Raw genomic sequence first — 14,862 nt, forward strand, 5'->3', positions numbered from 1 at the left:
ATACACCTTTTTTTCACTGCAAACTACACAATTGCAGGACTTAATGTTTGTTCTGATGCCATTATGTCCTTCTGATCCTAGAGATGGCTTGTGTCAGTTCACATTGCATCAAGATAGGAAATTAACAGGATTTGGCAGAGAAAATTTCGTAAGATCCCGTATGGGCAAGGCAACCTAGAACAGTAGGGGGAAATGAATTGAAATCATGGCAATAGAGCTCTACTCCTGGTTTTGCTATAAAATTAGTGTATGACCTTTAGTCAGTCACCCTCCAAGGCACAGCTCTCATCTGAAAGATAATCTTTTATTGTTGTTATTCTTGTAGGTTTTTTTTGCGGTTTGAAAAGACTTATTACTCACATAGTGAGACTTTCTGGGGAGAGCAGGGTTCACCCTCAAACCTGAGCAAGCACTGGGGTCTGAATCTGGTTTTCGTTGTGGTTGGGGTGGGGGGAGTCTGGGTGAGGGCTCCCTCTCCCATGGGCTGGAATTTGTGTGGTTAGAACTTCCCAGGTGTGCCAAGGGATGAACACCTGGGCTTTCTTATTAGCTTGTCCAGGTGTAGGACAAAAGGCAATAGGTGAGTGATGGAGCTTGAAAACCATCAAACATAAAAAATGGAGTCTGACCCTTTGTTACACGATTATTACAAGTAGTGCTTGAATGCTGGGAACATTCTTGTATGGCCTTTTGCACGCACAGTGTGCCTTTCTGTTGTTAAATACCTAGGAATGCAGTTGCCCAGTTATATGTTCAACTTTGGTGAAAACCACCACATAGTTTTCCAAAGTGATTTTACCAAACGTCCCTCCTCCAGCATCATTTATGGTTGTCCCACCGTTGGGTTGTCCATTCTGCAGCTGACGGTTATTTGGTTTGTTTCCAGTGTTTGTGATCACAAATAAAGCTGCCCCAAACGCTCAAGGGAAGGTTTTGTGTGAATGTGGATTTTCACTTCTCTTGGGTAAATACCGAGGTTGTTTTGGTTTTTAACCTCAAAATATCCCGTAATTCTAATTATTCATAACTCTGCAGCTTGAGGAATATTTTTTTTCCCACCCAGAACCAAGTGACCTTGCGAGGACTCGTACCGCGTCCGGGTCGATACGTCATTGTGGTCCATTTTTATCAACCGGTGCATCCGACGTTCCTGGTGCAGGTGTCTGTGGACAGAGGGCGGCTGCAGCCAGGTGAGCTGCGGGGAGCAGGGCCGGCTGCAGGGCTCACCTGCCTTGGCAGGGGTGTGATAGGAACGCCTCTCTCTGCCCCCAGGCATCTTCCGTGCCTCTTTTTGCCCCCATGTGCTTGGCTGCCGGGACCAAGTGATCGCCGGAGATCAGGTTGAGTTTGACATCTCGGAGCCGGAGGTGGCCGTGACGGTGAAGGTTCCAGAAGGAAAGTCCTTAGTTTGGGTGCGTTCTGCTTATTTCTCAGCTTGCTCTTCACGTGGTTGCCTTGGTTGGCTGCTCTGTGCGTCAGTTTTGGCTCATGACAATAATTCCTCCAAGGAACTGAAGCCAGATTTATAGAAGTGTTTAAATTTTGCAGCTAACTTTACCCAAAAAAAGTCTTTCTTTGACAATTAAAATCAAGGGAAAGCAGAATAATAGAGAAGTGACTAGGAAGAAAAACCTCCCTGCACGAGCCTGGAGCCCTCTCCTTCAGCCCCTCCTCAATCTCCTCTGACAGGTCTCTCTCTGAAGCATTGAACACTCATTTGTTCTTGAAAATTTCTTTCTTTTTGGCTTCCATAGCTACTTTCTCTTGTTTTTTTCCCCACTTTCTCCACCGCTCCTTCAATGATTTCTCTTTCCCTTCATCCCCATATGTCGCCGTTCCCTCGGGCTCGACGGTGAGCCCCCTTGTTCTAAGATTTCTCTTTGAATAACATCATCTGCGCCTGTCGATTCTGTTCTCTCCTCTGTGAGAATGACACCCACATCTGTGAACTCATTTCTCATCTTTGCTGAGCTCTAGGACCATCTACTGCACATCCCCATAGCCAGAGAGCTCACAAGTCCCTCCAACTTAGCCTGTTACCAGCCCAGCCCCGGGCATCCCCTACCCTGTTCATTACCTTGGCCGATGGAATCGTGGTCACCCAATGCCTGTAAAGCCTTGGAGAGCCAGGAAGCACTGCCCAGGCCTGCTCTGTGGCCCTCCAGTTTTTGCTCATGCCTCCTCTCTCTCTGAGGATGTCATCTTCCTAGGGGCAGGGGCCTGACCTTATTCATTTTGTATCCCCTGTGCCTGGAACACCGTCTGGCACAGGTACTTGGCAATGTTTACTGAACTGAATAACGTGAGAGCAGCAGACTCTGTAAGCAGTAAGTTGGTGAGTAGTTGACGAAGATGTTTGAAATTTCCTGCAGCATTCGTTACTGGCGCAGTCTGGTTTATACAGGTACAGAGAACTGAGCAGTATTTTTAAAGACTGGGGCTACAATTATTCATAATACAGTATCTGATAGGATATGAATTTCAGGGGCAAGCCACCATGTGAGTTTCCCCATTGGTCCTGCCATTTCGGTTTGCTCACATTTAAAAACACAAAATGCAACCTCTGGAGATGCAGGGTCATCCCGGGCGTGGATCACACAGGGCCCTGGCTGTCCTAACAGCTGTCCTGCTCACCCCTGACGTCTCCTGTCCCCGCCCACACCCGAGGCTGCTGCTTCTCTGAGCAGGTGCTCCAGGAGGTCTGCCCCCCACTTGGTATCATTTCCTGCATGGAAACGTGGCCTGAGCCTTCAACACTGGCTTAGGGTTGTTTTCTGATTCTTCTTTCATAAATCCTGTTTCATTTGGTCTTGGGCTTAACAATAAAGAACGTTGATCTTAGCGAAGAGAACGTGACGGAGAGCCGTAGGTATGCCGTGCTGTTGGAAATCCAAAGACATGCCGACAGCTTCCCTTTAGGTCCGTGTCCTAGTGGTGCCTGCGGAGAGTTACGACTACCAAATCCTTCACAGAAAATCAGTGGACAAGTCATTTGAGTTTGTCACCAATTGTGGAGGGGACAGTTTTTATATTGAGTAAGTATCCTTTGTGGAAAGGCCCTGGGAGGCATGCAGCTCTCCCACATTCCCGACCAGAGCAAGAGGCCCGGGGAGGGGTGGCCCTTGGGTCTGTCTCTTCCTCTGGGAGCCTGAGGGAGTGGCACTGAGTCCCGCGTCCTCGGCACACGCTACAGCCGTTGTGCACATCTGGGCGAGATTTCCCTCCTCAACTTTGATCTCAACAGATCACCCTCCAAGCTGGGTTTCACAGGCTGCTTGGGAGTTTCTCTTCCTCTTCCCTGCTTCCTCTTGGCTGACTCAGATTCCTAAGATACCACACAGGGCTTCCTCAGCGGGGAGGCATGTGAGCCCTGAGTCCCACTCTCCTTTGCCCTCTGATTGAGTGGGGAGCATCACAGAGGGGTGGACCTCCCCCGTCTTCCCTCTGTGGGTCCCTGAATGCTAAGAGCCTAGAACAGCCCTGAGTATCAACTCCTGCCATTCTTTTCTGCAGACCCACCCTGCCCCCTTGTAGGTTTCCTGAGGAACTGAGGCTCCCGGGGGCCAGATGCCTTCTGCATAGAAAATATTAAGAGCAAAGGCTCTGAGGTCAAACAGCTATGGGTTTGAGTACCTGCTCAACCACTTCGTAGCTCTGTGGCCTCGGGAATGTTGCCTAATTTCTAGGACCCTCAGTTGCCTTATCTGTGAAATGGGGCTTAGGGACTAATTGGTTGGGTGGTTGTGAGGTTAAGTGAGGTGTAGGCAAAAATGCTAACACACATGTTCAGTGAATGTTGGCAATTCACCTCCTCATTATTATTCTAATTGGTGTATCATTACACATGTAGGTGTAAATTTTTTTGGTGACTACTTTATTGAGATATAATCCACACACCATACAATTCATCCTATAGGCGAATTTTCACCCCTTTATTCCAGCCACCGAAAGTTCCCACCCACCGTCCTGTGATGTGTCCTGGAGTGGATGGGGATGGGAGGAGGGGTGGCTGGCACCCTCTGTGAGTCCAGGGGTGGGATTTTCTCTAACTTCCTCCCAAACTCCAGAGCCCCTCCCCCAAAACGCTGCTTGGTGAGGCATGTGGGAAGAGGAAGGTTGGGACCGTTTCTGGGCACGCCTCCCAGGATCTCACCATGAGTTTTTGTTTCCACAGCCCCCAGAAAGCCTCTGGATTCTGTAAGGATTCTGCCAGGTCCCTGGTGGCCCTTTACCATGATGGTGCACTGCCTTGTGAGTGCCACCCCGCCGGGGCCATTGGCCATCGCTGCAGCCCAGAGGGCGGGCAGTGCCCATGCCGGCCCCATGTCATTGGGCGGCAGTGTACCCGCTGTCAAATGGGCTACTACGGATTCCCGCACTGCAAGCGTAAGTGCAGGTTCGGGTCAGCCAAGGTCACCTGGGGCCAGGTTTCTTGAATTTCACTGTGCTGGAGACTCACCTGGGGATCCTGTGAAAATGCAGATTCTGACTCTCAGGGCTGAGAGTCTGCATTTCCAGTAACCACTCAGAGTATACCCGTGCTGCTGGTCTAGGGACCACACTATGAGGAGCAAGGTTCTAGAAGATAAATATTTATGTTTCCCATGCTACGTGACCCATGCGCTTGGCAAAGCAGGTGAACGTAAATAGCCTCAAGCATCAACATATTGGACAGCTCAGTTCTCTTCTTTGTGGAATAGGTTAGGCTTCAGTTTTTTGTTTTTTTTGTTTTTTTTTTTTGCGGTACGCGGGCCTCTCACTGTTGTGGTCTCTCCCGTTGCGGAGCACAGGCTCCGGACACGCAGGCTCAGCGGCCATGGCTCACGGGCCCAGCCGCTCCGCGGCACGTGGGATCTTCCCGGACCGGGGCACGAACCCGTGTCCCCTGCATCGGCGGGCGGACTCTCAACCACTGCGCCACCAGGGAAGCCCTAGGCTTCAGTTTTTGCAGCCTCACCAAAGCTCAGCTGAGGTGGGAGGAGAGCCAGGATCACAGGGCGTACTCCTCACTGAATGAGGAGGCCATGGATCTTTATCTAGGAAATGTGCTGCAGCCCTAGACGAGGGTCAGCCCAGGCCACGTGAAGGGGGCAGAGTCCCCGCATGGAGGCCAGCCTTTGCCTAACAAGGGCCCCGCTGCTGCATCCTGTCCTGACCTTGGGCTCAGTGCACTGGGGTGACATGGAGGCCCTTCAAGAAGCCTGAGAAGAGCTGACCCCCTGACAGAGGACAGGCCTCACGTTAGAATGACATGTAACTGCAGCTCGGAGTCGAGGGGCGCCTTAGGGTGTCTACCTTGGTGTCAGTAGCTCCAGCTGTGCCTCACTCAGCTTCTGCACGTTGTGTCCACCATGAGCGTTGGGTGTGGTCGGTCTCGGCCCCAAGAAAGGGGCCTTTCAGATAAACCACACTCAATAGTACCATAAGGGAAGAAAAGCAAGACCTTTCTCCCAGACCCCTTGGAAGGTTCTGGAAACCCTGGTGCAGTCCTGCTGGAGGTCAGGGGCGTCTAACCCTTTCACCGTGTCTCTTCATCCCCGGCCAGCGTGCACCTGCGGCCGGCGCCTTTGTGAGGAGACGATGGGGATGTGCCTTTGCCCGCCCCGCACGGTCAGGCCCCAGTGTGATGCGTGTGAGACACATTCCTTCAGCTTCCACCCGCTGGCCGGCTGCGAAGGCTGCAACTGTTCCAGGATGGGCACCGACGGGGCTGCCACCCCGGAGTGCGACAGGGACCATGGACAGTGCAGGTGAGGCCTGGAGGACTAACCTATGGCATCCTACGGTGGGAAGGGAAGACGCTGTCCGTCCCCACACAGGTCCCCATTACTTCCCGCTTCGCATGGGCCCCGACACTGCTTGAGTTGACCTCAGGGTGGTGCTCCCACCCGGGATGGGCGTGGCGTGTGGAGTGTCTGGTCCCCTCGGGCTCGGGTGGCCTGGCAGAGCCTGGGTGGGCAGACGGCTGTCTCCCAAGGCCCAAGCAGCCTCGCCGTCCACTCCAGCCTCGTTCCGCGTGTGCATGCGATAAGTGCGTGATTACGTGATCAGTTCCATCTCCTTGGTCACCGGGTGGTGAGCAGCTGTTTGTTTGTACTGAGGTCTGGGCTCCAAACCTTCACTCTCGTAAGCTGGTAGTTTTGTTAAGGACGTTGCTTGATGAAGTCTAAAATCCCGAGCCTGCTGCCCTGACTCAGATGGGGGAGCTGGAGACGGTGCAGAGGACTCCACAGGGGGCCTCCATTTGGGTAGGGCGGCAGGGTGGGCAGTACCCGCTGGAGAGCCTGACCTGAGAGGCGGGGCTGCCTCCGGGGCCACCGAGGTCCAGCACACAGCTGCTGAGAGACAAGAGGCAAACGGCGGCTCAAACAGATGCCAGGGGGCCAAGAGGTTCGCTCAGCAGGTCACCTCCGCATTGGAAACCAGAGGGTGTTGTCACGTGACTCCAGGTCATCAGCCTGATCTCGGCAGGACCAGAGAGTGGCCACAGGGGGTGAAGAACAGTCTCCTAGAAGAAAAGGCTGGAAAGAATCTGATAGGGGTTATGTGGCAGGAAAGCTGAAGCAGGCTTCTGCCATCCAGGCCGGTGTGACCTGTGCAGGAGAGAGCGTGAGGCTTGCCCCCGCCCTGCACTCCCCCCTCCCCCCCACCCAGGCACGAGGACGTAGGCGTTGGTGCCTGTGATCCCAGCGTGAGAGCCAGGAGGGGCCGTAGCTGCGAGTGGCAGGCGTCTGCTTCTCCAGCTCCAGGGCAGCTGTGTTCGTTTCCCGTGGCTGCTGACAAATGGCCACAAACTGGGTGTCTTCAAACAACAGAAATTTATTCTTTCATGGTTCGAAAGGCTAAACGTCTGAAATCAAGATGTTGCTCTTTCTAAAAGCTCTAGGAGAGACTGTTCCCTGCCTGCCTCTTACCTTCCCGTGTTGCCGGCAGTCCTTGGAATTCCTTGGTTCTGCCTCTGTCGTCTCATGGATTCTCCTTGTGTGTCTCTGTCTTCACATGGCTTTCTCCTCTCTGTGTGTGTCTGTGTCTTTCTTTTCTTTTTTTTTTTAGCCTTTGAATTTTTAAAAACTTTAATTAAAAAAAAATTGACGTATAGTTGATGTGCAATACATATTGTCTAAGTTTCAGGTGTACCACATAGGGATACACAATTTTTAAAAGTTATACTCCGTTTATAATTATTATAAAATATTGCCTATATTCACTGCGCTGTACAATATGTCCTTGTAGCTTATTTATTTTACCTTTTTTCCTATTTTTCTTTTTTGAAGTATAGTTGATTTACAATGTTGTGTTAGTTTCAGGTGTACAGGGAAGTGATTCGGTTATACACATATATGTATATATCTATATTTTTTCTATTTTTTCCATTATAGTTTATCACAAGATATTGAATATAGTTCCCTGCTCTATACAGTAGGACCTTGTTATTTATCTATTTTATATATGGTAGTGTGCATCTGTTAATCCCATACTCTCAACTTATCCCTCTCTCCTTCCCCAGTGGTAACCATAAGTGTGTTTTTTATGTCTGTGAATCTGTTTCTGTTTCGTAAATAAGTACTATTTTTTTTAGATTCCACATATAAGTGATGTCATATAATATTTGTCTTTCTCTGTCTGACTTTACTTAGTATGATACGCTCTAGGTCCATCCATGTTGTGGCAAAAGGCATTGTTTCATTCTTTTTTATGGCTGAGTAATATTCCATTGCATATATTATATACACCACATCTTCTCTATCCATTCATCTGTTGATGGACGCTTAGGTTGCTTCCATGTCCTGGCTATTGTAAACAGTGCTGCTATGAACATTAGGGTGCATGTATCTTTTCGAATTAGAGTTTTCGTCTTTTCCAGATATATGTCCAGGCGTGGGATTGCTGGATCATATGATAACTCTATTTTTAGTTTTTTGAGAAACCTCCATACTGTTTTCCATAGTGGCTGCACCAATCTACTTTCCCACCAACAGTGTAGGAGGGTTCCCTTATTTATTTTGTATATAGTACTTTGTACCTCTTAATCCCCTACTCCTATCTTGCCCCTGCTTCCCTCTCCCCACTGGTAGCCTCTAGTTTGTTCTCTATATCTGTGGGTCTGTTTCTGTTTTGTCATATTCACTAATTTGTTCTAGTTTTTAGACTCCACGTATAAGTGATATACAGTATTTGTCTTTCTCTTTCTGACTTATTTCACTCAGCATAATACCCTCCAAGTCCATCCATGCTGTTGCAAATGCAAAATTTCATTCTTTTTTATGGCTGAGTAGTATTCCATTGTATATATACCTGTGTCTTTCTTTTTTTATAAGGACACCAGTCCTATTGGACTAGGGCCCGCCTTACTCCGGTATGACCTCATCTTAACTTGATTATGTCTGCAAAACCCCTATTTCCAAATAGGTCACAATCTAGGTACTGGGGATTAGAACTTGAACATACCTTTTGGGGACAAAATTCAACTCTCTATAGCAGCGACGTTTACTTTTCCTGAGGAAGGACCTTTAACCACACTTCTGATTGTTGCCCAACGTCTAACAGTTCCTTTGTCCTCTGGGAAGGAAGCTGAGTGAGAATTTGAGTCATGGAAGATTCCAAGTCTTTAAAACCACAGGTTGTGAGTCCTCCGTGAGTCAAGTCGGTTGCCTGTACTTCTCCAACTATGAGCCTAAATGGAATGTGACCGGTACAAAGAATTTTGAGGTGTTATCAGAGAGCTTTCATCACATACATTTGGTTCTGGTCCCTCCAGTGCTTACGCAATTCTCTGGAAGGAAGTCAGGCGCTTAGTTCATTACTAAAGACTTTGCATTGGGTTCCGAATGCACCAATAGGCCTGTGAAGATGTCTGACCTATTTCCAATAAACTCCTGCTTCATGGGCACTTAGTGTGGAAGCACAGGCTTCTACCAGGACCTGCAGGGATGCTACAGAACAAAAAGGTGCACTGTGCCCAGGAGTTGCTTGCTGTCTTGTGGCTGGAGAAGATGGATGAGTGGGAAGCTCAAAGGACCTAGATGTGCCAGTCATGACCCAATCAACTTTGTAGAAGAAGTGAGAGACCAGACCTAAAGAAACTGTAGAATTAGAACTGGCTTCAGAAAAGGAAATCCAGGGTGTTATAAAAAGGGAAACAGATTGAACTAGGAATAATATTCCTTTTCGTATATTTGAAAAACAAGTCTAAGGAAAGAATCCAACGTCTTTTTTTTTTTTTTTTTTTTTTTTTAACATCTTTATTGGGGTATAATTACTTTACAATGGTGTGTTAGTTTCTGCTTTATAACAAAGTGAATCAGTTATACATATACATATGTTCCCATATCTCTTCCCTCTTGCGTCTCCCTCCCTCCCAATCCAACGTCTTTATGTGGAATGGGTTTGCATGAATCCTTCAGAGGAAAGAATAGTCTGACAAATAAGGGGGGTAAGCAGAGAGGGAGGTCTTAGCATTAAAATCCTTTGCTGACTCAAGGGGCTGGGAATCCGGATATAAGAAAGGCTGAAAGAACAAGGTTCCGTTTGAACAGCAGAATGCGCAATGCATAACCTTGGGAAAAATAAAGAAAAAAACTAGACGGAGGAACAGGAGAGGAGATAAACAGGGGGACGTGGAACAGTTATTGGGGGATGGAATCCTGGCAGAGGACGAAGCCCAAGACTCTGTAGTGGCTCCAATCACAGCTGCATGAAGACACTCAGAGCCCTAAATACTGAAAACATTCCAGTGCCTCCATATTTAATTAAAAATAAAAACTTACTAAGCCGCAAAATAAGTGCCAACAAGTCCAAGAAAGTTCTGTTTTTCCATAGTGGCTACTTCAGATTTTCTTTTGAAAACAGATCACCCACGTGAAGAGTTTGGGGCTGGGGGTAGAGGTTGGGGAACCATGTACATGGGTTAGAGTGAGAGAGGACCCCAAGGAGAAGGTGTGGACACACAGGAGGGAAAACAGGTGTGGGTCCTGGAGGGGGTCCCTATGTTTAATCATAGGAGGCAAAGGAGCCAAGGAGGTGGAGAAGCAGTTTTCAGGCAGGAAGAGAAGCAGGAGAATTCACTGTCTGAGAACCAGTGGGAGAGTTTTAAAAGGACGTGGATGGCCAGCAGAAGAAGTTGCTGCAAACAGGACCTCACACACAGTCTCTCAATGCTGCCACCACAGAGAAAGGAAACTGAGAACGCATTAAAAACTGTAAAAGTCAGTTAAGGCACCATCTACGAGAGAGAGATTTACCACAGGATGTTAGGTACAAATTCTAAGGAGAATTTAACAAACCTTCACTAGCCAAAGACAGTTTAGTAGACTCGAAAATTCCTAACTCAGGACTGAGGACATGTTGTATAGTAGTTTTGCCCACACCCGAGGGAACATCAACAGTAATGGAATCTCATTGACCAAACCAAGATGTGAAATTATTTACCCTGACATTACCAAAAAGGCTGTAATCACCTAATGGGATGACACATCTTTCCATGATCAAAGTGGATTTGTCATGAAAGGGCCTTGGCAGATAATGTAAGAAAAACTTCAGTTTATTACATGACTGTAAATTGCACAAATTACCCATGACAATTCCAGTGTTGATGCCAAAAAAGCTTTTGATTGCCTAAAGGATTATTTCTTTAGAAAATATTAGAGGAAAGAATGCTCCCCGCTGCCCCTGAAAATATCCTAATGAAAATGAAGAATGTGTTTAGAGGAACCTAACATTCAAGTAAAAGAAGTAATCAAAGAAACCTGGAACTTGCAATAAAAAGAAGAACATATCCTTTCTCAGTGATACAACAGACTCTCTTACAGTTGTACAAGTTATCACCAATCACAAAGCTGAGAAATTTGAATTTTCAAATTTTATTTGACTATTTAGAGGTGTTAACGTTTATCATACTAAAGGGAAATCGAACTGTTATAAATATTAATCTCCTTTCAAATGAATTACAGAAATAATTGCAGCAATCCACAATACTCAGTTTGTTCTTAATTGAAACTAGTGCTGTAATTTTAGACACAATTGGAAGTAAATTCAATTGGAGCCATAAGATTGAGTTCTTGCTTATCTTTTTTTTTTTTTTTTTTGCGGTACGCGGGCCTCTCACTGTTGTGGCCTCTCCCGTTGCGGAGCACAGGCTCTGGACGCGCAGGCTCAGCGGCCATGGCTCACGGGCCCAGCTGCTCCATGGTATGTGGGATCTTCCCGGACCGGGGCACGAACCCGTGTCCCCTGCATCGGCAGGCGGACTCTCAACCACTGCGCCACCAGGGAAGCCCCTTGCTTAGCTTTGTCATGAACTAGCCAGGAGACTCTGGGCAAGTTGCTTTGCCTTCCTTGGTCTCAGCTTCCTAATCTATAAAATGAAGCTTGGTACAATCATCTCCAACTTCCCACCTAAATTTAAAACTCTGATTCTATTTCTTCTTCAATCTCTGATTGTATCATGGAAAATATTACAGAAGTATATTGTATAAATGATAAAAAGTCCATTGTTTGGGACAACTCTCTCGGGATTGTGGTCTTAAAGATGCTTACATTGATCAAAATTTCATTTTTTTATAGCATCACAGTAATTGAATCAGATATAATAGCAATGAAAAAGTACATTTGCATCTGCTTTTAATAGTGGATGACTGTGCCATCAGATTCTTTGAACAAACGAAAGAGCTAGGCTAACCTCAGAAGATTTTATCAATCAGATACACAGATGCTGGGAATCACTGCTTTAAAAGACTATCGTCACGTCGATGACTTTCAAGACATTTTAAGATCGGTTATAGGAGATGGCAGTTCACCTGGACGTCCAGTGAAACCCCATGTGCAAACGTGCCTTTTCAGAAGAGCAGCAGCAAAAGGAAAGCCATTTGGGGGGACCCTGATCTCAGCCAGTCTCACAGATTTACTAAATGTGTTAGATGGAGAAACGAAATACCAGAAAAGGTCGTAGACTTGGCATTCTGGGAACAGGAGTACTTCCAGGTCGGCAGAAATCCACAAGCCCTAACAACCTGGAGAAGCAATCCCTTTGAGGCAGCTCATCAAATAATAGGAATGGTAAATTCCAGACGGCGTGCAGGCAGGTGCTGGGACACAGCGGTGAGCAGGGCGGATGGGGACGGACAGAGCTCAGAGTTCTCACTTACGTTTCCTCTGTCCCAGAGGCACCTACCTTTTAAAGTTCTCTAGAGGGTTAAATATCCTGTGTGAAAACCCTTAGAATAGTACCTGACACACACTTGCACCCAGTATTAGCTGTTGTTATTATTTGCGAGGCACTTGGCTGTCTGCCTTCTGCCCTTTATACTTTGTCCTCCTGAAGCCCCACCCATTCTCCTGGCTTCAACCACCCGACCCTTGATGATTCCCGGATCCAGAGCTCCAGTTCTGATCCCTGATGGCTGTCTTATCCCACATTCATTGAAAATCCGTTCTACCTGGGTTCCCCTATTGGTTTTCCTTAGGGGGGGCCTTGGCGGACAAGTCCCCTGACCTCTGAGCTCCTGTCCCCTCACATGTATAATGAAGTGTTAGATTAGCTGATCTTTAAGGGCCGTCTCAGCTCCTAAACTCTACACTGATTCCATATCTGAAACCCTTGCCATTGTCTTGCCTTTCAGGCCATTCCTCTCTTTGAATGTTTTTTAAAAAATTCTACATATTGGTGACAGCCTCCTTCCGGTCCCCAAAGCCTGAAATCTCAGCATCACCTTAGAGTCAGTTCCTTTTTCCTACAGTCAATCAGGTGTCAACTTCTGACAAAGTGTGTATTATCCCCCTTCCTTCGATGGCCCCCTGCAGGTACTTCCGCCTGGTGAGGTCCTTTATGACCACTTCCTGTGTGAGTGATCCTGACAGTCTCCGGATTGACCTTCCTTTTCCTGGCTTCCTCTCTTCCTTCCTTCCTCCCTTCACCTTTCCTTCCTTCCTTCCTTCCTTCCTTCTTTTCTCCCTAATTGAAGGGGAATATGCTAGTACACAATTATACTGGGATTTAAAAATCGATTTTCTCCGTCATTTTTTTATTAGTGCATATAGAGAATGTTGATACATGCACGTGTCTATGATTTCATCTTCTTGGTGTGTGGGGTTTTTTAAAAACTAGGATGAAACATTTTCTTCAGTCCCTGTGATGTTTTGTTTTTGTTTCGGGCTTTAAATTCTGTTTCGTCAGTTAGTAGGTTTTATGACTCAAACCATATCCAGCGCCTACTCCAGTCTGGGTGCTGTGCTTCGTGCCAAAGGCACACATACCTGCTAACGAGAGGTCATGGTCTGGTAGGGGACCCTCTACTCATCAATAATGACAGTGCAGCATAATGAGCGCCATATTGTGTGCAGGCCGCTGGGGGGCGGAAGTGGCTCTGACCGGTACCACGTCCATCACATGACTCTTTGCGTAAGAACCTTGCTCAAGTCTCCATCGTCTGAGAAAATAAAGACCAGCTTTCCGTGGTGATCTGGCCCCCACTCACCTAACTTAAGCCTTTTTTCAGCTTCTCTGGTTTTTCTCGCTTTCTCTAAACACTATTTGCCTCAGTTCAGTTATCAGCTCTCCTTTCCCCTCTTCTGTTACCCCCAAATTATCCACATCCTTCAAGGATTCTGTATGAAAGGTACAAATGCAAAGAAGGCATGAAGCCACTGCAAGCCCACAGAGCTACCCTTGTCATCTCATTGCCAAAAGCTAGTTCTAAGCTTAGCCATCCCATCTCTCACGTGATTACCTTACTTTCTGCATCTCTATGTCCCATGTCCTCAGTGAAAATGCGCGAAGGTCAAGACAGGCTTATTCTACTTCTTCCCCTCCCTCCCATGTCCCCTAAACCGAGGATGTGTATATATCAATAGAAGGCACTCAGTAATTATAGGATGAATAAATGAATGAATGTAAGGTAGACTTTGGATTCTAGTTTAAAACTGGACTTGAATGGAATGCAATATTAAGGGATCCGTGGTATTTAATGAGCAAAGGGTAGAGTTCACCCTAATGCCCGACTTTCCGGTGACCTGTGAGACACACGAGCACCCACACACTTGCAGGTGTCATTTCATAATGTTTGGCCCTGAGCTCGTTGCCGTGGAGATGACTTCACTTGACCCGCATCCTCAGTGATGCCACTCTGCACCTCCTGGCAGCAGCAACTGGAACCTTCCTGCCATTGCAGGAAGGACAGCTCCTCCGGTAGCACAGCGTCTCCCTGGAGGAGTGTGCAAGGTCAGGCTGACTTTAGGTCGTTTTTAAAAGACATTCAGCCAGACTTCGAGGAGGAAGTTTCCTTTTTATTCCCTGTTGTCTTGGCACCACACAGAGCTCCTTCGGTTGCCTGCTTTTGCGCGGGATTCACGTGTTCATTGCTCTCGGCGTGGCATTACACAGAATCCAGACATCGTATTTTCCATGTTGTGGTGAGCCCTTGCCCATCAGTCCCACCCGGGGTCCTGGGGTTCAGCTCCCAGGCCACTGCTGCTATCACTCTGTTCAGCTTTTTGCTTTTTTCTATCCACTCTCCTGTGCTCGGCTGCTACCTACGCTCTGAGTGAGGCTCAGCGCTTCATCCCATGTTACCGACGCGGTTACACCCTCTCTGCCCAGCTGTCCCTCCCACCACGTCATCCCACGGACGCCCTGAAGTAAACAGGCAGACGTTTCTCCTGGTCTCGACAAGCGGCTTGCGCAGCTGTCCACCCTGCAGAATACTCCCCTTCCTTTCTTTTCCAGTGAAGTAAAAATATAAGAAAGAGGCTCCCGTCTGCCTGTCCTCACCTTCAAGGCCCGGGTCCAGGTCAACGCTCAGGGTCACTTGTCCCCCAGAGGCACTCAGGGTGTGAGAGGCTCGTGGGCACCAGCCTTCCGTGAATGCA

At 47.6% G+C, this 14,862-nt stretch overlaps 1 protein-coding gene across 10 annotated transcripts in view; it reads left to right on the forward strand.

Annotated features, from left to right (window-relative positions):
- Positions 1-14,862, forward strand: part of LAMA3 (laminin subunit alpha 3) — a 241,787-nt gene that overhangs the window by 134,255 nt on the left and 92,670 nt on the right. For all 10 annotated transcript variants that reach the window (XR_004521554.2, XR_004521553.2, XR_012325354.1 and 7 more), the window contains 5 exons: positions 1,064-1,190; positions 1,273-1,412; positions 2,920-3,035; positions 4,175-4,386; positions 5,546-5,750. Coding sequence is in view for 7 of the 10 variants with exons in the window: in XM_033837630.2 (XP_033693521.1) it covers positions 1,064-1,190; positions 1,273-1,412; positions 2,920-3,035; positions 4,175-4,386; positions 5,546-5,750 (800 nt within the window). In the remaining 3 variants the exon portion in view is untranslated. The remainder of the gene's footprint in view (positions 1-1,063; positions 1,191-1,272; positions 1,413-2,919; positions 3,036-4,174; positions 4,387-5,545; positions 5,751-14,862) is intronic.

This window comes from Tursiops truncatus, chromosome 13 (assembly GCF_011762595.2).
Source record: "Tursiops truncatus isolate mTurTru1 chromosome 13, mTurTru1.mat.Y, whole genome shotgun sequence".
NCBI lineage: Eukaryota > Metazoa > Chordata > Mammalia > Artiodactyla > Delphinidae > Tursiops > Tursiops truncatus.